At 34.9% G+C, this 25,158-nt stretch overlaps 1 protein-coding gene across 3 annotated transcripts; it reads left to right on the top strand.

The window, feature by feature from the left end:
• The first annotated feature begins 23 nt into the window (after positions 1-23).
• LOC148083242 (synaptotagmin-like protein 1) lies at positions 24-24,667 on the top strand. 3 transcript variants are annotated; one of them, XM_087786389.1, is made up of 16 exons: positions 24-90; positions 207-310; positions 1,810-2,076; positions 7,961-8,115; positions 8,184-8,298; positions 8,369-8,423; positions 9,582-9,615; positions 12,225-12,265; positions 14,478-14,585; positions 14,731-14,897; positions 15,027-15,129; positions 18,101-18,262; positions 18,379-18,457; positions 18,515-18,614; positions 20,779-20,984; positions 24,161-24,667. In XM_087786389.1, exons 3-16 carry the CDS (start codon positions 1,955-1,957, stop codon positions 24,292-24,294), a joined length of 1,581 nt encoding a protein of 526 aa, XP_087642515.1. In that variant the 5' UTR covers positions 24-90; positions 207-310; positions 1,810-1,954; the 3' UTR covers positions 24,295-24,667. The 3 variants fall into 3 exon arrangements, with proteins under 3 accessions (XP_087642515.1, XP_087642514.1, XP_087642516.1); XM_087786388.1 differs by having other exon boundaries at positions 9,579-9,615; XM_087786390.1 differs by lacking the exons at positions 24-90; positions 207-310 and having other exon boundaries at positions 1,969-2,083; positions 9,579-9,615.
• The last annotated feature ends 491 nt before the right edge of the window (positions 24,668-25,158 follow it).

Genomic DNA, 25,158 nt, shown 5'->3' with positions numbered 1-25,158 from the left:
TGTTGACTCTAGTTAACGTCTGTGGTTGAACAAGTGAACTAGTCCTGGAGGACCTGATGGAAGACAGGAGGACCTGATGGAAGACAGGAGGTGAGTCAGCAGGACTCGGGATCTCAACCCCCGAACAGTCCGGTTCGGACGCGTCCACGACGACATCATTCCTCGACAACACCTGGATCTTTTTGACGTGTTTGTTTCTTCTTCAGCTGACAGATGTTCCGCACTTCACTCGCCTGTGCGCATGCGTCAATTATAGCCGCACAATTGGATTAATCGATTCTACCTGCGTTTACTTTTTGGAACTTTTTTGGTGAGTTTTCTTTTTCTTTTTTTTCATTAAAAAAATCTTTCTTTAAAGTTAATAATAAGAGAAGTTGTCCAGCGTCGATTATCGACTAAGATTCGGTCAATAAGTCGATAAATAATCGATAATCGATCAGTAAATGCACCAGAGAAGCGTCAGGGTAACATCGCCCCCTGATGGAGGAGATGAACAAATCTCTTATTATTATTTCAATGTTTCACGCTTCACTGGAGTTCAAACATGTTTTCTCTGGGATCGATTGCTTTGGACTGTTTTCACGGCAGACGTGTGTCGCTCACGCGCGTGACTGCTCAGACTTGTCATGTGATGATGATGAAGACTTGTTGTCTTTACATGTTATGACGTCATCGTCTGCCAGGGTTTAGTGACGTCACAAAAAACAAATAACTTTTTTTTTAAAGTGTTCCACTGACTTAAATAAATAAATAAATACATATAACACAACAAACAACTCCATGTACAAAGTATTATGTGAAAGTTTCCTCTTGTTTTCTTTCTTATTTTTTTATTTAAACATTTTCAATAGTAAAATTCAGCATTTTTACAAAAAAAAAACAATTATATATATATATATATATATATATATATATATATATATATATATATATATATATATAATTTATGTTCTATTGATTATTACTGTCTGAAAGGTGTTTTTTTCTAACTATATTTACATCGCGTTCCTGTCAAGTTTATCAATATGTCGAAAGGTTGATTTTATATATGTTTTAAAATTAAATCATGTAAATTATATAAAATGTCTAAAATTATATATAATAATAATATATGAAATTGGACTGAAAAAACAAAAAATATATTTATTTATACACACTCATATAATAATATATATATTTCATACAATACAAATAATAATAATAATAATCACCCATTATAAAAGCAATATATAAAAAAAAGGGATACATTTATTAGTATTTGATTGTTTGTATTTTTTCAGTATACTTTTTAAGTTTTCCTTCTACATATATAGTTTGATATTGATATACTTCTAAATTCATCACATAAAAAATGTATAACTTTCAGCCAATGTTTGAATCAACAAAAAGTGAAAAAACGAATCATGAAAATGTAAAATATATACTATATATATATATATGTCATTCATTTAATTCTTTAAAAAATAATGTGTGATCCTGACACGTCAAGAGCCTCGTTTTAGTGAAGTTTACTCAGAAAATAAACCTGTAAACTAGTGGAAATTATATATATGATTAATTTTTTATATTTTTGTCAATAAATAAAATGGCCGACATTAAATCAGTCTTCAATAACGTCATAGTGACACAGGGAGACAAGGTCTAAAATAAAAAAAGGGAGACGCTCACTTGTGGAAAACCCTTTAAGGTGTGTGTCTGAAGGTCACTTTTGTCAACACGTTCTCCTGCTAATGTTTGCTAGAACGTGTAGTACTTTAAGGGTGTGTCCTCCTGGAGCTCCATCCCATAATATCTCTCCCCTCCCCTCAGACGCCGGAACCTCCTGAAGCCAAAAAAAGTCCAGGAACTCCTCGTCTCCGGGAGATGCCGGGATCGTCGCGCGGATCAAGGTTCTCCTCTCGCTCGGGACGCGCCGAGAAGACGATGGAATAAGCGGATCTTCTCGCTCCGGGACATGGCCAGAGAGGACTCGGGCGCGATGGACCTGAGCCACCTGTCGGAGGAGGAGCAGGCGTCCATCCTGGAGGTGCTGCAGCGAGACCTGGAGCTGCGTCGTCATGACGAGGGGCGCATAAGGTCAGAGGTGATTATTTGACAGTCGGCTTAACGTGTAGTCGTTCTCGCCCGACGCGGTGCTCAGTGTTGACCCCTTTTACCCGTTGTGACCTTTGACTCCTGATACACAACAGTTTTAAGATGATTTAAACTTGTATCGGTCCAGTTATAAACCAGGAGGTTTTTCAGGGAGACGACGTTTTGAGACTAGAATTTTCCCGAGGGCCAGATTACTTACAGATACTGTCGACACAGACGTCGCGACGGCCTTGACTGTTTGCTTTGTGTAGATACTTTTTCAATGTGTTTGTTGTTAAATCTTCTGTTGTTTGTGTCTGTTTGTGTCGACTTCACATCGCTTTAAAAAGTGCTCAACCAGAGACACCGGCTTTGCAGCAAAGTGTCGCAAAGTGACTAAAGTGTCGCAAAGTTTCTTAAAGTGTCACAAAGTGTCTCAAAGTGTCACAAAGTGTCACAAAGTGTCACAAAGTGTCAGAAGTGCAGCGAAGTGACTCAAAGTGACTCAAAGTGACTCTAAGTGTCACAAAGTGTCACAAAGTGTCAGAGGTGTCGCAAAGTTTCTCAAAGTTTCTTTAAGTTTCTTAAAGTTTCTCAAAGTGTCAGAAGTTCAGCGAAGTGACTCAAAGTGACTCAAAGTGACTCAAAGTGACTCAAAGTGACTCAAAGTGTCACAAAGTGTCACAAAGTGTCACAAAGTGTCACAAAGTGTCACAAAGTGTCAAAGGTGCAGCGAAGTGACTCAAAGTGTTGCAAAGTGTCGCAAAGTTTCTTAAAGTTTCTCAAAGTGTCAGAAGTTCAGCGAAGTGACTCAAAGTGACTCAAAGTGTCACAAAGTGTCACAAAGTGTCACAAAGTGTCAGAAGTTCAGCGAAGTGACTCAAAGTGACTCAAAGTGTCACAAAGTGTCACAAAGTGTCACAAAGTGTCACAAAGTGTCAGAAGTTCAGCGAAGTGACTCAAAGTGTCACAAAGTGTCACAAAGTGTCACAAAGTGTCAAAGGTGCAGCGAAGTGACTCAAAGTGTTGCAAAGTGTCGCAAAGTTTCTTAAAGTTTCTCAAAGTGTCAGAAGTTCAGCGAAGTGACTCAAAGTGACTCAAAGTGTCACAAAGTGTCACAAAGTGTCAGAAGTGCAGCGAAGTGACTCAAAGTGACTCTAAGTGTCACAAAGTGTCACAAAGTGTCAGAGGTGTCGCAAAGTTTCTCAAAGTTTCTTTAAGTTTCTTAAAGTTTCTCAAAGTGTCAGAAGTTCAGCGAAGTGACTCAAAGTGACTCAAAGTGTCACAAAGTGTCACAAAGTGTCACAAAGTGTCACAAAGTGTCACAAAGTGTCAAAGGTGCAGCGAAGTGACTCAAAGTGTTGCAAAGTGTCGCAAAGTTTCTTAAAGTTTCTCAAAGTGTCAGAAGTTCAGCGAAGTGACTCAAAGTGACTCAAAGTGTCACAAAGTGTCACAAAGTGTCACAAAGTGTCAGAGGTGCAGCGAAGTGACTCAAAGTGTTGCAAAGTGTCGCAAAGTTTCTTAAAGTGTCACAAAGTGTCAGAAGTGCAGTGAAGTGACTCAAAGTGACTCAAAGTGACTCAAAGTGTCACAAAGTGTCACAGTGTCAGAGGTGTCACAAAGTGTCAGAGGTGTCGCAAAGTTTCTCAAAGTTTCTTTAAGTTTCTTAAAGTTTCTCAAAGTGTCAGAAGTTCAGCGAAGTGACTCAAAGTGACTCAAAGTGTCACAAAGTGTCACAAAGTGTCAAAGGTGCAGCGAAGTGACTCAAAGTGTTGCAAAGTGTCGCAAAGTTTCTTAAAGTGTCACAAAGTGTCAGAAGTGCAGTGAAGTGACTCAAAGTGACTCAAAGTGACTCAAAGTGTCACAAAGTGTCACAAAGTGTCAGAGGTGTCACTAAGTGTCAGAGGTGTCGCAAAGTTTCTCAAAGTTTCTTTAAGTTTCTTAAAGTTTCTCAAAGTGTCCTAAAGTGACTCGAAGTGTCGTTAAGTGTCGTTAAGTGTCGAAAAGTGTCGCAAAATGTTGCAAAGTGACTCAGAGTGACTCGAAGTGACTCAAAGTGTCACAAAGTATAGCAAAATGTCGCAAAGTGACTCAAAGTGACTCGAAGTGACTCAAAGTGACTCACAGTCTCGCAAAGTAACTCAACATGTCGCAAAGTGACACAAATTGTCATAACAATTTCAAATAGTGTCGCAAAGTTTCTTAAAGTAATGCAAAGTGTCCTAAGGTGACTTGAAGTGTCGTAAAGTGTCGCAAAGTGTTGCAAAATGTCGCAAAATGTCTCAAAGTGACTCAAAGTGACTCAACGTGTCGCAAAGTGTCGTAAAGTGACTCAAAGTGTCGCAAAGTTTCAAGAAGTTACACAAATTCTCAAAGAAAAGGGCTAATAATGTGGCAAAGTGTCTCAAAGTGTTGTTAAGTGTCACAAAGTGACTCAAAGTGCCACAAAGTAACTCAACATGTCGCAAAGTGACACAAATTGTCAAAACAATTTCAAAAAGTGTCGCAAAGTTTCTTAAAGTAATGCAAAGTGCCAGAAAGTGACTCAAAGTGTTGCATAGTGTCAAAACTGCTGCAAAGTATTACAAGGTGTTGCAAAGATACACAAATTGTTTGGAAAAATTTGAAATTGTGTCGCAAAGTCTCTCAAAGTGTCATCGATTTTCTTAAAGGATCAACTAGTGCCGCAAAGTATCACAAAGTGTCGCAAATTGTCATATATTGTCGCAAAGTGTCAAAAGCTGCCACAAAGTGTTTCAAAGTTACACAAATTATCAGAATTTTTTCAAATAGTGTCACAAAGTGTCTCAAAGTTTCTTAAAGTAACGTTAAGTGTCATAAAGTGTCACAAAGTATCATTAAGTGTCGTAAAGTGTCATAAAGTGTCGTACAGTGTCACAAAGTGTCGTTAAGTGTCGTAAAGTGTCACAAAGTGTCGTTAAGTGTCGTAAAGTGTCGTACAGTGTCACAAAGTTACACAAAATGTCGTAAAGTTACACAAAATGTCTCAATTGAAACTGTTTTATTGGCTTTTTGATCAGATTTATCGTTAATGTTTGAAGGGTTGAGTTGAAAAACTGCTGTAGATCGAAAAAATTACACAAAACAAAAAAAACAGTAAACAAGCGAGAGTGCAGATATGTTTTCATGTTATAAGTATTGATTTTAAAGACTGCTTGTGTTTAAATATGTTGAATATAAATTAAGTGTAAAATACATTAATAACTGGGAGAAAAAAACAAGCCCATATGTGTTTAAAGTACTCACAAAAAATACTTCTTCTCTCCCAAATTCCAGTATTACGGCAACAAACATCTAATAATTAAAAGAAACTGAAGCAAACTAAGATATAAATAAAAAATGATTGAAGCTGTTGATAGCTGAGAGGGAAAACAAACACCAAAGATAACTTTAAATAATTAAATGCAACAACATGAATAATAACGTAAATTTATATATTCATTTAGAACATGTTTCTCGACTCTCTGGTAGTTTCATGATACAGTGTCTTTATTTTGAACACTAGATGTCACTCTCTGTTTTATCGGCTTTGATTCAATTAAATCATTTATACATTTATTAAACATAAAAAAAACAACTTGAAATATTTTCTCACTTCAATAAAAAAACTATTTTTTTTAATTAAATGAAAAAAAGGACTTTTAATGTTTTTAGTTTCAATTTAAAAATGAAACCGAAATATAAAGGACAAAAAAAAAACAATTTCACTTCAACAAAAAATGCAAAATCAAAGCATTCAATTAAAAAAAAACTATAACATTTTTTTTAATTTCATTTAAAAGCCTTTAACAACTTTTTTTGAACTTTGATAAAAGACCATTTCTCTCCAATTAAAAATAATTTTATTTTTTAATTTAATAAAAAAATAAATGCTTGAAATGTTTTACCTTATAAGAAAAAAAATTTCATAAAAAAATACTCATAAAAAATGTTTCACTTCAGTTAAAAAAATATATATTTCAAAATGTTTTCATTTTTTCTGAAAACAAAAACAAAAAAAGTTTTTTCACTTTGAAAAAACGACAAAATTATTTTCATCTCCACAAAAACAAACTAATCTAATCATTTTCAAACTAAGAGAAGATTATAAAGTAGAGAGCAGTCTTTCAAAATAAAGTATCATGATACCTAATCAGCTGTTTCATGAAGCCTCATCAACACATCTATTAAAAATCAACCATTTCAGCACAAAATGATTGACAGATCAGTGAGAAAAAGAAGTAGCTTCCTGAATCCTCAATATGACCATGTGACCGACATTATTCTACAAACTACCACAAAGTATGTTGAGCCAACCAATCACAGAGGCTGGAGAAAGCTTGTTTCTGATTGGCTGTTTGGTTTCCAATGGCAACAACTTGCCGGTAAAAAGTGTTGCGTTCAAGTGTTTCTGAACATTAAAGCGCTCACTCCAGCAGCAAGAAAAAGTAAAAATGACGAACAAACAAAAGTTTCCACGTTTGGTTCTTCCTGTTGTTCGTGAAACCAAACAGCCAATCAGAAACAAGCTTATTCCGGTCTCTGTGATTGGTTGTCACAAATCAAACGTCGTATGTTTGGACTGAACAAATACGTAAAGTCCTGACATTTGAACCGTGTAACTGTTTATTTTGAAGCTTACTCATAATCCTGCGACTCTTAATGTGGCGCCGACAAAAGAAGCTTTTATGGACCCGAGACAAAACACTCAAGTATCAGAATATTGAAGGTTGAATTTATTCAATAATAACTAAAATATGTAATTGTAAATATCAAAGGGTTGAATTTTTTTTTTTTAATTAAATAAAAAATTTGAATAAAAAAAAAAAAAAACTCGGTCAAATTTCAGATTTTTAACATTTCTTTTATTCAATTAAAATATTAGATTTGTTGTTTTCTTGAATAAATGTATAACATTTAACAATTCTATATATATATATTTTTTAAATGAATGATTTTACTTTAACATGTTTGCTATTTTGATTGATTTAACAAATTAGACATTTTCAAAAATGAAATCATCTCTTTTGCACGTGGAAATTAAGCCGATTTCATTCAAAAATTGAATTGGTTTTTAATTGAATTTAATAATTAGTATTTTGAAAGGCACAATTTTTGTTGTAAATGTGTTTTATATTTCTCTAAATTTCATTTTTTTTTACTCTTTTAACTTAGTTTGTTGGGTTTTTTGTTGCATTTTTTGGGGGGAATAATTTAATTTAATTTTAATTAAATTTTACGTATGAAAGGGTTGAATTTGTTAGTTGTTTTTTTTGTTGTAAATAATTTAATTTAAAAAAATGATTTCCCTTTTTTACATAAAAAAGGAAAGTAAATTCAGATTTTTATCATTTTTCTTTATTTATCGCCTTTAAATTTAACATAGAAATCTCGGCAATCTTTCAGCCAATCAAGGCGTGGATGATAATCTAAAATTTTGAATTTTTATTTTCAATTATTGTAAGAAGTTTGTGCCGAAATGTGTTAAAAAAAAAAAAAAACTTTTATTCTGAAAATAGAAAATGTTCTCAATTCAATAATTAATAGAATAGAATAGAATAGAAAATCTTTATTCATCCCCAGAGGGGAAACACACTTTTACAACAGCACAGTTGAAAAAAATAAAGTGCAAGGAAAAAAAAAAGAAATAATAAAAGAGATAATACAAAATAAAATAAAAACGATCTTAAAAATATACAAATTATTTACAAAATTAGAAATTTAACACTATTAACAAAATACAATAGAATAAAATACAATTTTAAAAAAGAGAATAAATGCTTAGAAACGACACAAATGTCGATGAAAATAAATAAATAAAAACATTTTCACTGCTATATACTTCAGTAAAACTGTTTTAAAAACTATATTTGTGTCAAACCTCCAGGCGGCTCCTGCAGAGAGAGACGGACGACAAGCAGCTGCAGTCGCTCTCGGGCGCCTGGTTCAACGAGGAGCGCAACAAGCGCCACCTCAGCAGGATGTCCAGCAGCGACCTGGTCTACGCCACCATCAGACACCACAAGAGGACCAGGAGCAAAGGTCGGTCCCTTGGGCACGGTTTTGAAAAAAAAACACTGATAAATTCAACTAATCTCCTGTCGCCGTAGCAATCGACGTGCCTCTGGCTTCGCTCTTCGACGCCTTGCCGAACACGAAAGACGACGACGGCGGCGACGCAGGAGACGAGATCAGTTCCTGCGAAGACACGTTAAGGATTAAGAAGTGAGAGAGAGAAGAGTTTTCACACAAGAAAATCATATTAAAAATGTATTTTTTTAATCTTTATTTTTAGGATCCAAGGAAGTTCAAAATCTGTCCCGACCAGGAGGAAGAATCATGTGGAAGAGGTGAGTTTGTGCGTCTGAAGTGGTCTCTGGCTTTTGTGTGTTTGTGGTTTTTCACACACAGTACTGCACACTTGATAATATTGTATTATCCTGCAGTAACAGAAACAACTATTTTCTTTTGAACTGTTTCAAACATTTGATTTATTTGAGTTTACACAACCTTATTGTGTTAAAAATATATATATATATATATATATATATATATATATATATATATATATATATATATATATATATATATATAAAATCAACCTTTCAATATAGAAATTATTAAATCCAATATTTAAAAAATGAAAAGAACCATAAAAAAATCAATCAAAAATCTAAATACGCTATTTTATTGTGTAGTTTTCATTTGAAGTTCATTTAATGTTGCAAATTTTGACATTTTATAACTAAATTATTAAAAACCAATAACCTTTAAATATAAATAAAATTGAATTAAATAGCTTCATTTATTTTTTTAAATAACCACAAAATACATCTAAATAAGCAATAATATTGTATAATATGTCATTTAAGGTACATTTCATTTAGAAAATATGAAAGTTTTATAACTTCATTATTTAAAAACAAACAATTCAACCTTTCAATATAAGAAATATTGAATTAAATATTTAAAAAAAAATACAAATAAATAACCACAAAATACATCTTAATAAACTGTTTTATTGTGTAATATTTAATTTTAAATACATTTAATTTAGTAAATATTCCATTTTTATAACTAAATTATTTCAATAATGAAAAATGAACCTTTCATTTAAAAAATGATTCAATCCAATAGATCCTGAAGTCAGAATAACAATTTTTGGTTTTAACTGTTTCAAAATATTTGATTTATTTACTTACAGTGCCAGCAAAAAACTCCCATGAAGCCTTTCAACACACTGCTTTATCTAGTGGAGACTGATTGGTCGCTACAATACCTGCATTTAAATTCTATGTCGCTCACTCAAACGTGATCGTCAGCTGTGATTGGTTGGCTGGGCGGCAAAGCATTACAGAAACTGTTCAGGTCAATGTTGTTGAGCTCAAATTGCAAGTTGAAATAAAAGTTAGTATCTTTACTTTACTGATTGTGTTTCATAAATGAGGTATAACTGTGTTTATAATCACAAAAATTTAAAGATGCAACATTTTCTTTTCTTCCAGAAGATGCAACAACTTTATCTTTCCACGTCGCCTGCAGGTATGAAGGGAAGTCATGATTTAGAAGTTCATCCGTGACGTTAGCATATTGAACCTAATTTAAAATTTTCTAATTAAAAAAACTCAAAAATAAGTGTGTAAAACCTCAAACATAATATCTAAGGACACAAATTAAAAAGAACTTGAGCTTTTATTGTTAAATTTCAATTTTTAAAACTTCATTATTAAAAAACAACAAATTCCAGCTTTCAATATAACATTTTTTAAATAAAATAGTAAAATAAATAATGAAAAGAACCATAAAATACCTCTTAATAAGCTGTTCTATTGTGTACTACTTAATTCGATTTAAACTTTTTAATTTAGTAAATATTCAATTTTAAAAGAAGAAGTCAAATCAACCTTTCAATATAAAAACTATTCAATCCAATAGTTTAAACAAAAGAAGAAATAAAAAAAAACTATAGAATCTATTTCATCGTCTAATATTTAATTTGAAGAACATTTAATTATGCAAATATTTTATAAATTAAAAAACAACAAATTCAACCTTATAATATATAAATGATTGAATTAAATTCTTTAAAACACTAAAAGAACCATAAAAACATCTAAATAAGCTGTTTAACCTGTTCAATCATCAACATTTGTTCAATTAAAGTAGCCAAGAAACTTCTTCAAGCTTTTATTGTGAAAGGATGAAGGAAGCATGATCCGTATCTCAGTGTAGAAAAACTAATATGATCCTTTTGTATCATTTTACTATTAGAATAGAACTAAAGTACAGTGACAAGAAGGTAGATTTAGTTGCAGGTGAAAAGAGCGACTTCACACAAACACGACACTCGACAAACGTTGACTGAAGACGATCACATTACAAGAAACAAACAGCTCCAGGCTTGTAAATAAACAGTAAACTATATAATACTATCAAAATCTGTAGATTAAACACAACAAAACATATCAAATACAAATACAAAAAACACTGGGTCAATAAATAAAAAATATACTCCTAAATATACGCTTTGAAGTCAGTAATTTAAAAAGGAATATAAGTTATTGTATAACTGAGGTGACAAAACTAACTCTGTAGCGTTTGTTTTTACATCCTGGCATTTACAAAGGGGTTGGCAGTTAACCTCCCTCAGGGGCCACATTATAAACTGTAGTGAGGGGCCGTCAAGCAAAAAGAAAGAAGGGAAAATGAGCTAACTTGAAAAATATGATAATAAAAAGGACATTTTGAAATAAGTTTAAGCTTTAATTAGATCGCATTTTTTAATAATATAAAGATAATAAAGAAAACCTTGTTATATTTAATAACTTTTGTAACAGCAACCAAGCAAATGCAAAATATTCAAATTAATTATGATATGACATCATAAAATACATCTAAACAAGATTTTTTTATTGTCTATTATTTCATTTTTATATAAGTCATTATTTGAAAAAAAACAAACAAACGAATCCATCCTTAAAATAAAGAAATGATTGATTTAAATTCTTTAAGAAATGAAAAGAACCATAAAATACATTTAAATAATCGTTTTTATTGTGTCATATTTCATTTCTTTAAACCTCAATCACATTTAATTTTGAGAATATTTATTTAAATTTTTATTGTGTAATATTTCATTTTAAATACATTTAATTTAGTAAATATTCTAAAGTATATATATATATATATATATATAAGTGTGTCCCCGGGGGTCACGTGAGGCCCTTTTACTGTATTGAGGTCAAAGTAGAAGATGTAGAAGGTGTTTCTGATATCTAACATTTTTATTGATTTATCTATTATTGGATTTACACAAAATATACATTTCTATATTTTTTTTTATTTTTTATAAGTTTTTTGTTTAGGAATTTTTTTCTTAGTTTTTTCTTTGTCCTTTTCGTGAATATTATCTGAGAGAAAATTGAGTTTTTATATAATTTTATTGAAAGAAAAACGTTATTGTAATATTTAAAAGTATTCTTTATTACAGGATAGATTACTATTAGTGTTGCATCATGGGAGGAACATTCATTTAATTTATTTGTGTTGTTTTTGGCTTTTTGCTTTTAGCCTTAGACGGCCCCTCACAAAAGTCTATAAAGTATATAAAGTGGCCCCTGATTACATTTGATCGCCTGTCTAAAGGCTGGACCCAGGGACCGTCTTTGGAACCTTGATATTTTAAATGACCCCTTATTGAAAACATCTACAAAATGACTGAAATATCAGTAAAGCATTAAGTTGAAGTACTTGTTTCCAAGGTATAGTTTTTCCTACTTGACATAATGATTCTATAGTGTAAATTTTACATTAACTCAGGGGGCCACAAGTGACCCCTGGTCTCCGTGACAGTGGGACGCTCGAAGGATGAGGACCATCAGTTGAATTGTGAAGCGATCAAATGTTCTGATCTTGAAACAAAAAACTCACTCAAGCTTTTCTTAGCTAGTTTTTTTTCCATGTTCAATGTCTTAGCTTCACACGTCTCTGTGAATTCCATAAAAGACATTAGTGTCGACGTGTCAAACTCACACGAGGCGACAGAATCTTTCAAGACTCTTTAGCAAACTGTTTGTAACAGGAAGTTTGAAATTAAACCTCATTTAAAAACGTATGTAAGTCTCTGTGTAATTGTTTGGATTCTCTTCCAGACGGCGACCTGAGAACGAACGGACACTCGGAAGAATCGGAGGTAATGTCTTCGATCACATGACACCACGTTATAGATTCACAAAAATCTTTGGATACATAGAACGAGAGGTTTTCGGTGACTGAGTCTGGTTGGACTGGTTCTACCTGCAGATGAACTGCTTCTGTTTGGTTTAGTTTTAGCTGCAAGTTAAACTTTACATGTTTTGCATTTACTGGCAAAGGCTTGTTTTTTTCTAGATAATTCAATATTTAAAAACTGTATATTTTGATATATTTTGGAGAAATAGAACGTGGCAAATGTTTAGTACATTTTCATGATTCAACATGTCTCTCGCACACATGTATTAAATTATTTAGGGATATTTTTGTTATTATGAATAACATAAATGTCATCCAGTATAATTCAATTCTACCCCCTTCTTATTTGTGTATAAATATTCCTAATACAGCAGGTGAATTCTTATTTACCATCCCATAATATCCATTTGAGACATAAAGAAAAAAACGTTTATTTGCAACCATTTTAGTGTTTTTCTCTCTCGAAATAAAACGTTCATAAATGTCCTCAGTTGGACAATAGAAAAGGTAGTTTTGTTATGTAACGGGAGATACACATAACTTAGATACATAGCATTAGCGCGCTAGCTGTTAGCAAGTTAAATTATAGGGTTCAGTTTCAAGTTTAAATCACTTTACATTTCACTTGAAAAAAGAAAGAATTATGTGTGTTTCGGTATATTAACTTTAAAATGTGCTAGCTAAGCTAGCAAGTATAGCATTCCGTTTGAAAATGAGTTTAGTTTACAGTTTTGTTGAAAAAAGAAAGAATTATGTGTAACAGTATATAAACCTTAGAATGACCTAGCTAAGTGAGCAAGTACAGCATTCCGTTTGAAAATTACTTCAGTTTACATTTTTGTTTACACAAAAAATACTTTGTATTGGCTGTTTAAGCGCAGTCTATTTTTACCTCAGAATAATTGCAGCTAGCAATTTTAACAACTAGCTTAGTATACCATTTAGTTTTACCTTTCCTTACGTCTTCAGTAAAATAGCTAAGTTAGCTAGTACAAGATTCAGTTAAAAAATACTCCATGCTACATGTCAGTTGAAAAAATAACGTCTTTCTATTATGTGCGACGGGGTGGTTTACTTTACATTTGAATAACTGGCACTAGCGCTGTTATCAACTAGCTCAGCTAGCAAGTATAGCAATCAGCTATCAATGTGTTACAGGGTGATAAACTTTACCTCAATAGGACTTAAAATTGCATTAAAATTGTATTTTTTGTTTTTCAGAATTACTGCAGCTAGGGCTGTTATCAACTTGCTAAGCTAGCTAGTATTGCGATCAGTTGAAATGTACTTTGCATTTGCCTTTGCATTTCAGTTGGAATTTTTTTTTTTTTTTTGTGTTACTGGGTGTTGACGTCAGAATGACTGAAGCTAACACTGCTATCAGCTAAGCTAGCAAGAAAGGCGTCAAGTTTTAAATTGACTTTATTTACACTTAAGAAAAAAACATTATGTTAAGTGTTAGCGGATGCTAAGGTTAAGCTTAACTGACCTCAATTAAAAATGAAAAATAAGATAATAAAAACTTGTGACCTTGGCTCCGGCAAAGGGATTGAGTGATGTCATTTAGAAGTGTCTTTTTCAGATTATCTAAGCGTTACAGGGCGCTATTTAAAAACTAAAAACATGGCCATAAGTCATGCTTTTATGTTATAAACATATAAAGCTTGATTTATTTCTTTACAATATAATCATTTTTTCAAACAACATAAAACCTTTTTTCACTCTTTGAAGCAACTTTTCTTATTAAATTATAAAAATGTAATATTCATATTAATATTGAATTATAAAGACACATATCCTACCAATAACTATATTCATAATACTACAAGCAAAGAAAATAGATTGAAAAAAAACCCAAAAAACAAATTGAAATGCATTTTTTTTATCTCAACTACATTTTTTTTGCATTCAAACTATTTTTTTTGGTTTTTGAAAACATTTTCCTTTGATTGAATGACATAGAAACAAATCAACCTTCATCTAAACATCTGCAAAAATGTGACAAAAACAAATTTATTTTTCAATTCCATTTTTCAAACATTTACGACAATAATTCAGTCGTAAATAGTCGTTCGGCGAGTACGAGAGAGAAAGAAAAAATAATCCGCCAAAAATACAACGAGAGATTAAATAGTTTATAATCGTTTAAGAATTAAAGATGTGTTTGTTTCCAGGAGGATCTGGATCCTGACAAACTTTCCATCAGCAGCTCGCTGAAGGAAACCGAGATGACTTATCTGAAATTAAGCAACTCGTCCAACAGTGTACACTCCAACTTCACCGTGAGAGCACACACACACACACACACACACACACACACACACACACACACACACACACTCTGATGGAGGCGAAGTGACTCAGCTCGAGGCAATGACGCAGGAGCTGATCTCTGCATGTGTGTGTGTGTGTGTGTGTGTGTCGTAGCTGAACGGCAGCATGATGAGTCTCTTCAGCTCGGGCGTGTTCGGGCTGGTGGAGGTCCAGGGTCGCATCCAGTTCTCATTGGTCTACGACGCCTCGAAGGAGGAGCTGGCGGTCCGGGTCTTCAGGTGCGAGGGCATCGCCTCGGGAGGGAGGACCCACGTGGACCCGTGAGTACCTCGCCAGCTGTTCGTGACGTGTGTGATGTTAATGCCTGTGTGTGTGTGTGTGTGTGTGTGTGTGTGTGTGTGTGTGTGTGTGTGCGTGCGTGTGTGTGTGTGTGTGTGTGTGCGTGACAGGTACGTCAAGGCGTACCTGCTGCCGGACAAGTCCAGGAAGAGCAAACGGAAAACGACGGTGAAGAAGAAGACGGAGAATCCGGTCTACGATCAAACGCTGAAAGTGAGAAACAAACAAAAGAAAAAACTGTCGACCGTCAGATGTTTGTTTTTAGATCCAGGGATGTTTTTTCGAAAAGATCTCCGCAGTGGTCAGTGGCCATCGTGCAAATCCAAGTGATATCTGACACTTTGTGATGACAGCAAATATTGAAGTCAATTGTGGCAAACTTGATATAAAAACACCATTTATTTTGGTCTTAAAATGAAAGAAAAAAGTTGTGTAACTAAAGTTTACTAAAGGAGTAAAACTTTCCACTCGAGCTTGTCTTTACTTCATATTTACGTTTTATTTATTTATTAACTAATAGACATTCAGAGAACACACACCTTTACTTGTAGCAATTTCATTTAAAATCCCTGGTGGTTCTTTAGCAGATTATTTTTATTTTTATTATATTTATTTTTACATTTATTTTTTCTCTCTCTTACTTATAAAACAGTTAACATTTTAAAATGTAATTTTGCATTACATTGTTTTTTATCTTTTCCACCATGACATTTTTTCATTAATAAATTTAATATTTTCATTTTTATAGTAGTAATAGTAGCGTTTTGAAGTCGCACCAACGCTTAGATATTCTGGAAAAACACGTTTGAGTTACATCACTCAAACTCTTGCAGGAGCCAAGGACTGAAGCAGTTTTTATTATTTAATTTTCTATTCTAGTTAGTCAAAAGTATTTTTCTTCTTCCTCTGAGATGTAAAAATAAAATACATTTTTCAGAATCAGAATCAAAAAACCTTTGTTGCCAGTGTTGTAAACACAAATAGAATGCTAACTTTGCTAGCTTAGCTTTTTGATAGCGGCGCTAGCTGCTGTGATTCTGAGGTAAGGTTTGTAGCAGATAACGGAAAGATTATTTTAAAACGTAATGCTATACTTGCTAGCTTATCTATTTGAGCGGTGCTAGCTGTAGTGATCCTGAGTTAAAATATACCACCCTGTAACACAATGATAGAAAGTTGTTTTTTCAACTGAAATGTAGCATGGAGTATTTTTTAACTGAACGCTGTACTTGCTAGCTTAGCTTGTTGGTTACAGCGCTAGTGTCAGTAATTCTGAGGTAAAATATACCACCCCGTAGCGCACTATTTTTCCTTTTTAACTGAATGCAACATGAAGTGCTTTTAAAACTAAATGTTATAGATTAGCTAAGCTAGTGATAAAATGATTAGTGATAACGATGCTACCTGCCGTACACCACCCCCTAACTCATAATAGAAAGGAATTTTATTTTTTAAACTGATGTGTAAATTGATGTCAATTTTAAACTGAATGCTATATTTGATAGCTTAAAGGGTTGATAACAATGCTAGCTACAGTCTTTATGCGGTAAAGTATACCACCTCGTAACACATAATAGAACGTTTTTTTTTCAGCTGAAAACCTAAAGTAAAGTAAATTATTAACTGTATGATATATTTGCTAGCTTAGCTAGTTGATAACGATGCTATCTGCAGTTTGAGGTAAAGTACATCACCCCGTAACACATAATAGAAAGGGATTTAATGTAAATGGATGTACATTTTAAACAGAATGCTATACTTGCTAGTTTAGATGGTTGATAACAATGCTAGCTACAGTCTTTATGAGGTAAAGTATACCACCCTGTAACACATAATAGAAAGGGATTTAATGTAAATGGATGTACATTTTAAACAGAATGCTATACTTGCTAGTTTAGATGGTTGATAACAGTGCTAGCTACAATCATTCTGTGCCAAAATATACCACCCCGTAACATATAATAGAAAGTATTTCTTTCAGCTGAAAACCTAAAGTAAAGTAAAATTTTAACTGAATGTTATACTTGCTAGCTTAGCTAGTAGATAACGATGCTAGCTACAGTCTGAGGTAAAGTACACCACCCTGTAACGCACAATAGAAAATAATTTAATTTTTTAAATGTAAATGGAGGTAAATTTTACACAGAATGCTATAGTTGCTAGCTTAGATGGTTAATAACAATGTTAGCTACAATTGTTCTGCGCTAAAGTATACCACCCCGTAACATATAATAGAAAGTATTTTTTTTTAGCTGAAAACCTAAAGTAAAACGTTAACTTAATTCTATATTTGCTAGCTTAGCTAGTTGATAAGGATGCTAGCTACAGTCTGAGGTAAAGTACACCACCCCGTAACGCATAATAGAAGGGATTTTATTTTTTAAATGTAAATGGAGGTAGATTTTACACAGAATGCTATAGTTGCTAGCTTAGATGGTTAATAACAATGTTAGCTACAATTGTTCTGCGCTAAAGTATACCACCCCGTAACATATAGTAGAAAGTATTTTTTTTAGCTGAAAACCTAAAGTAAAACGTTAACTTAATGCTATATTTGCTAGCTTATCTAGTTAATAAGGATGCTAGCTACAGTCTGAGGTAAAGTACACCACCCCGTAACGCATAATAGAAGGGATTTTATTTTTTAAATGTAAATGGAGGTAAATTTTACACAGAATGCTATAGTTGCTAGCTTAGATGGTTAATAACAATGTTAGCTACAATTGTTCTGCGCTAAAGTATACCACCCCGTAACATATAATAGAAAGTCTTTTTTTGTAGCTGAAAACCTAAAGTAAAATGTTAACTTAATTCTATATTTGCTAGCTTAGCTAGTTGATAAGGATGCTAGCTACAGTCTTAGGTAAAGTACAACGTAACACATAATAGATAGTATATCTTTTAATCTAAAGTAATAGTAAAATGTTAACTGAATGCTAAACTTGCTAACTTAGCTAGTTTCTAACAATGAGGTAAAGTATACCACCCTGTAACATATAAGAAAGTATAGTATGCAAATAAAATAAACGTTTAACGAAATATTAGCAGTTTTGTTGTATTTCTGAAGGTAAACTCAACTCAAACCCAAGGATTGAAGAACAGATAAATACTTTCACATTCATACCACATTTAAAAACAAAGTATTTCTGCATCAGAACTGCACTCAAAGGCTTGTCTCCTCCAGTACAAGGTGCGCGGCAGCGAGCTGAAGAGCCGGACCCTCAACATGTCGGTCTGGCACTCGGAGCCGCTGGGCAACAACGTGTTCCTGGGCGAGGTGGAGGTTCCTCTGGCCTCCTGGGACTGGAGCCTCAAAGAGCCGCTGTGGCAGGACCTGCAGCCGCGGGTGAGGACCATGTTCATGTTGGTCTGAGACGGGGAGGGAGGGCGAGCGTCTGGAAGAGCCGGAGGGAAGGGCAGACATGCGGTGAATTTCAACGACTCTTTATGTAACTCCTGTAGTTCCAGCTGAACCCGGAGACCATGAACGGTCGAGGGACCCTCATGTTCTCGGTGAAGTTCGTCCCGGAAGGAAACGAGGGTGAGACGTGTGAAGGTCAAACACGTTGAGAACATTGATAGACGGTGGATGTTGTAGGTGGAGGTCTACCTCTGAGCGGAGAACTTCACATCTGGCTCCGGGAGGCTCAGGGTCTCCTGACCAGCAAAGGAGGCGCCATTGACTCTTATGTTAAAAGGTCGGACACTTGTATATATCACACACACATCTGTATCTGTCTGTCTGTCTGTCTGTCTGTCTGTCTGTCTGTCTGTCTGTCTGTCTGTCTGTCTGTCTGTCTGTCTGTCTGTCTTTCTGTCTGTCTGTCTCTCTGTCTGTCTGTCTGTCTGTCTGTCTGTCTGTCTGTCTGTCTGTCTGTCTGTGTCTGTCTCTCTACATCTGTCTGTCTGTCTGTCTACGACTGTCCGTCCGTCTGTCTGTCTGTCTACATCTGTCTGTCTGTCTGTGTCTCTCAACATCTGTCTGTCTGTCTGTCTGTCTGTCTGTCTTCATCTGTCCATCTGTCACTCTACAACTGTCCGTCTGTCGGTCTCTGTCCTTCTGCATATTTTACACAGCTGTCTTATTGTCTGTCTCCCTCTGTCTGTCTGTCTGTCTGTCTGTCTGTCTGTCTGTCTGTCTGTCTGTCTGTCTGTCTTCATCTATCTTCGTTGGTCCATCTGTCACAATCTGTGACAATGTGGTCTGTGTCTCGGCCCATTGAACCATCTGTCTGTTTGTCTCCAGCTGTCTACGTCTGTCTCCATCTGTCCATTTTTATACATCTGTCTGGTTCTTTCTGTCTCCATCAGTATGTCTGTCTCCTTCTGTCTGTCTGTCTGTTTCTTTCTGTCTACACCTGTCCGTCTACATCTGTCTGTCTGTCTCCATCTGTCTCCTTCTGTCTGTCTGTCTGTCTATTTCTTTCTGTCTACATCTGTCCGTCTACATATGTATGTCTGTCTCCATCTGTCTCCTTCTGTCTGTCTGTCTCCATCTGTCTCCTTCTGTCCGTCTCTCTATATCTGTCTGTTATTTCTGTCTACATCTGTCTGTCTCTCTACATCAGTCTGTTTCTTTCTGTCTACATCTGTCTGTTGTTTCTGTCTACATCTGTCTGTCTCTCTACATCAGTCTGTTTCTTTCTGTCTACATCTGTCTGTCCCTCTACATCAGTCTGTTTATTTCAGTCTACATCTGTCTGTCTCTCTACATCTGTCTGTTATTTCAGTCTACATCTGTCTGTTATTTCTTTCTACATCTCTCTGTTGTTTCTGTCTACATCTGTCTGTCTCTCTACATCAGTCTGTTTCTTTCAGTCTACATCTGTCTGTCCCTCTACATCAGTCTGTTTCTTTCAGTCTACATCTGTCTGTCTCTCTCTCTACATCTGTCTGTTATTTCTGTCTACATCTGTCTGTCTCTCTACATCTGTCTGTTATTTCTGTCTACATCTGTCTGTCCTTCTTCATATGTCTGTTATTTCTGTCTACATCTGTCTGGTTCTTCCTGTCTCCATCAGTCTGTCCTTCTTCATCTGTCTGTTTCTTTCTGTCTACATCTGTCTGTCTCTCTACATCAGTCTGTTTCTTTCTGTCTACATCTGTCTGTTATTTCTGTCTACATCTGTCTGTTGTTTCTGTCTACATCTGTCTGTCTCTCTACATCAGTCTGTTTCTTTCTGTCTACATCTGTCTGTCCCTCTACATCAGTCTGTTTCTTTCAGTCTACATCTGTCTGTCTCTCTACATCTGTCTGTTATTTCAGTCTACATCTGTCTGTTATTTCTGTCTACATCTGTCTGTTGTTTCTGTCTACATCCGTCTGTCTCTCTACATCAGTCTGTTTCTTTCAGTCTACATCTGTCTGTCCCTCTACATCAGTCTGTCTCTTTCTAAATCTGTCTGTTATTTCTGTCTACATCTGTCTGTCTCTCTACATCTGTCTGTTATTTCTGTCTACATCTGTCTGTCTCTCTACATCTGTCTGTCTCTCTACATCAGTCTGTTTCTTTCTGTCTACATCTGTCTGTCCTTCTTCATCTGTCTGTTATTTCTGTCTACATCTGTCTGTCTGTCTCCATCTATCTCCTTCTGTCCGTCTCTATGTATCTTTTATTATTTCTCTGTCCAGACAAAAATACAATCAATAGATAAAGAAGTTGTTTTTTAACTTTTTTATTTATTACCCATAATTCTATTCCCTGGCAAAGAAATCCTAGTATAGTATTTATATCCTGAAAATATCTAACAATGACTTGTTAAAGAATAAAACAAAATGAAAAGTTTTGGTGTGTTGTATCACTATAGAATAAAAACATTTAATGTACATTATAAACTAAAAACGCTCTCATCCCTGGACAGTTACATCCTCCCGGACGCCAGTTGTCAGAGCGGTCAGAAGACCCGTGTGGTGAAGCGCTCGGTCAGCCCCTCCTACAACCACACCATGGTCTACGATGGCTTCCAGCCTGGAGACCTGAAGGAGGCGTGTGCAGAACTGACCGTGTGGCATCGTGACGGCATGAAGACGCTGATGCTGGGAGGAGTTCGGCTCAGCAGCGGCACCGGTGAGACACACTTGGTGTTAAGACTTTTATCCTTGTCTCTCTCTCTCTCTCTCTCTCTCTCTCTCTCTCTCTCTCTCTATATATATATATATATGTAGAGAGAGAGTTCTTAATAGTCGACCTTTTGTTCATGTTGTGCTGTTGTTTGATCTTTCTCACACACACACACACACACACACACACACGCACACATCTGCAAACACACACACATCTCTCAAACACACAAGCAGATAAACACACACAAAAACACACAAAAACAATCATCCTCACACACACAAACACACACAAACAACATTCTGCAGTACAAATACACAAAAACACACAAAAACACACAAACACACACAAACAACCATCCAAATGCAAAGAAAAACACACACAAACACACAAATAAACAACATTCCGCAGTACAAACACACAAAGATGCACACACAAACAATCACACACACAGAAACAAAAATCCCGTCAAAAAAACACACAAATACACATATGCACACACACACACAGACACACAAACAACCGTCCAAACGCAAAAAATACCACACAAACACATACACAAACAACCATCCAAATGCAAGCACACACACAAACAAAATTCCGCAGTGCAAATACACAAACACAAATAAAGTGACCATCCAAACGCACATAAACACAAACAACCAACCATCCAAACGCACATAAACACAAAGAAACAACCATCCAAACGCACATAAACACAAACAACCAACCATCCAAACGCACATAAACACAAAGAAACAACCATCCAAACGCACATAAACACAAACAACCAACCATCCAAACACACATAAACACAAAGAAACAACCATCCAAACGCACATAAACACAAACAACCAACCATCCAAACGCACATAAACACAAAGAAACAACCATCCAAACACACACACAGGCAGAGGAAGTAAAAGTGAACATGTGTGATCTTGTGTTTGTTTAAAAACTGGAACAGTTGATTTCCATGAACAAACTCAGACGTGTCCGCAGGAGAATGTTCTGGAGAAGAATAACAGTCTGGAGACAAAGACAAGCAGGAGTGAACAACACAACAGTAGTGGTGTTTGAAACACATCATAGTAGTTGTGTTTTCAACACATCATAGTAGTTGTGTTTTCAACACAGCACAGTAGTTGTGTTTGAAACACATCATAGTAGTTGTGTTTTCAACACATCATAGTAGTTGTGTTTTCAACACAGCACAGTAGTTGTGTTTTCACTGACCTCAAAGAAAAAAGCAAACACACAAACGCACACATGTAAACACAGAGCCACACACACAGAACCACACACGGACACAACCACACACACACATACACACCAATGTACATACAGAACCAAACATACAAAAGTCACAGAGACATACAAAGAGACACAAACGCACAGATGAACACACACAGGTACACACAAAACCACAAATGCGTACACACACAGAACCAAAACGTAAACATATACACACAGTCTAACACACGCACACAAACACACACACAAACACACAACCATGCATACATAAATACACAGACACACACATGCAAAGATGCACACAAATACACATGTACACAATGATCCACACATACACCCTCACATACACAGAAACACACACTGGCGAATATTCACACACACATGAATACATAGACACGAACAAACACACACACTCATGCGCACATGTACACACAGAACCACACATGTACATACTTACACAGACACACAAACAAATACATACTGGCACACATGCACACATACACACAGACACACATGCATACAGACCACACACTAAAGCGCACATGTACACACAGAACCACACATACATACAAACACAAATACACAGAAATACACACAGATGCACACACACACAGGACAACACATGTACACTGATACATAAAAAATACACAGGAAGACATGCACACTCACACATGTACACAAATGCGCACACACTCACGCGAGCATGTACACACTGAATCACACTTGCACAGACACACACAAAGACACATAAATACACACAGATGCACATGGACACACACAGAATGACACACATACACAGACACACACTTGCGCACACACTCACACGAGCATGTACACACAGAACCACACATGCACAGACACACACAAAGACACAGAACTACACACAGACAAACATACACACACATACACACACATACACAGACAAACATAAACACAAACACACAATGTTATCTATAGATTTCAGTTCAGTGGATGTAAAACGCTGCGTCACAGACAGTGTTTCAGACGCTGACGTCACCAGACAGAAGTCAAACTACGGTCACTTCCATCTCACCTTCAACACAAACGCTGAGAAAACAAGTGTGTTGTCCTCACACAAGTGTGTTGTCCTCACACAAGTGTGTCGTCCTCAATCTGAACTTTGTGTGTCAATATAAGAGGAAATATTATATAATCAAGTCGACTTTTTCACCCTATAGTCACGTTAATATACAGTCGATAATAGTTATATAAAGTTTACTTATATCGTTGTTTTTACTCGTTAAATAATTGACATTTCAATTGAATAATATTTTGATTACATATATATATATATAAACTTAGCTTAAGGTTTACATTTATATACATATATCCGTGATCAACTTAATTTTATATTTAGCTTTATTTATTTATTTTTGATGTAATGTTGACATAAATCTGCTCTGATTATTATATTTGTGTAGTTCATTTCGACTTTTCCTCACTTTAAATATAGATTTTCTTATCAGCTCATTCACGATCTAATTTTTATACGCAAAATCATATAAGGTGAACACTAGAGGGCGCCTAACTTCCGAGCAAATAGAGGTATAGATTCAACCAATATTTTAACTCTTTTTTTTTTTTTTTACTTGATTGTGTCATTCCAAAACAGCTGATTTTATTCTTTGCTTTCTTGGCTTTTTTATTTCTTTTTAAATGTCTTTTAAATTTATAAAAAGAGTAGTAAATACAAATTGTTTGCCACTTTGATTATATCGTTGTATTGTTATGTTTTATTTATTTCTGACTTTACATTACCCTGTTTCATGTGAGAGGAATTTATATTTAAATATATATTTCCATGAGATGACGTGTATTTGTTTGGGTAACAAAACGACAAAGATAAAACACAATAAGTGTTTAATATATTTTTAATAACTCTGATATTGACGCGTGTTTACCTGCAGGATGCAGCTACGGAGAAGCCGTGAGCTGGATGGACTCGACCGAGGAGGAGATCCTGGTCTGGACCTCGGTGATGAACAACCCTAACATCTGGGTCGACGCGTCTCTGGTCATCAGAGCGAACCTGACGCAGTGATTCTGACTCAAAACAAAAACACTCAGACAAAGAGCATCACTGCACATTCTACTTTGTTATTTTTTTCTCTGTATGGGTTCAATAGTGTGTATTAATCAGAGACATGTAGAGTTGAAACTAAATGTCATGTAACATGTTCTTAAGCCAGATGTTAGAGTTGTGTTGAGCTAGTATATTAAATGGCGCTGAAAAGGAACTAACAAATACTGTTTTTTTAATCTTATTTATTGTCCAAACTATGCTGCTTCGTAACACACACACACACACACACACACGGATCACATCTCTAACCTCCAATAAATCATATGTATGACGGTGTTTTTTCACTGAATTGTATTTGTTTAAACAGAAATAAACTTCCTTTGTTTCTAAAATAAATATCATTACAAGCAAATGTCCATATTTTTTTTTTTAAGTTGTGTTGAAAACTGAAGTTTCAGTATTTTAGAATTAGATTCATAAAGGTTGAGCAACAGGTAAGACATCAACAAGATGCTTCGATGATATTAAAAAGTATTTATATTTTTTTTGGCAAATGTGACGTATTTTTTCGGAATATATATCAGGAAATTGAGTAAAAAGTGGAATGTGTTAATGTCTTTATTATAGATGTTCCCAAATGTATATCCAGACCGTGAAACCGTCAACACCACTGTAAACGATATTTTTCATCAGAAAGTTATTTTATTTTTTATTATTTAAACATTCCACTATTTCAAAATCGACTTACTTCCGCAACCCGCACACCACGTGAGTGACATAATCCAATCAGAGCGCAGGAAACACGTATCGAAAATACTGTTGTAAATAATTTATTTTATATTAGACACGAATATTATTTATTCAAGTACATTCAAGTGTATT

The sequence above is a fragment of the Callionymus lyra genome, chromosome 3, assembly GCF_982586985.1.
Source record: "Callionymus lyra chromosome 3, fCalLyr1.hap1.1, whole genome shotgun sequence".
Classification (NCBI taxonomy): Eukaryota; Metazoa; Chordata; class Actinopteri; order Syngnathiformes; family Callionymidae; genus Callionymus; species Callionymus lyra.
This window is presented reverse-complemented; position numbering and strand designations above follow the sequence as displayed.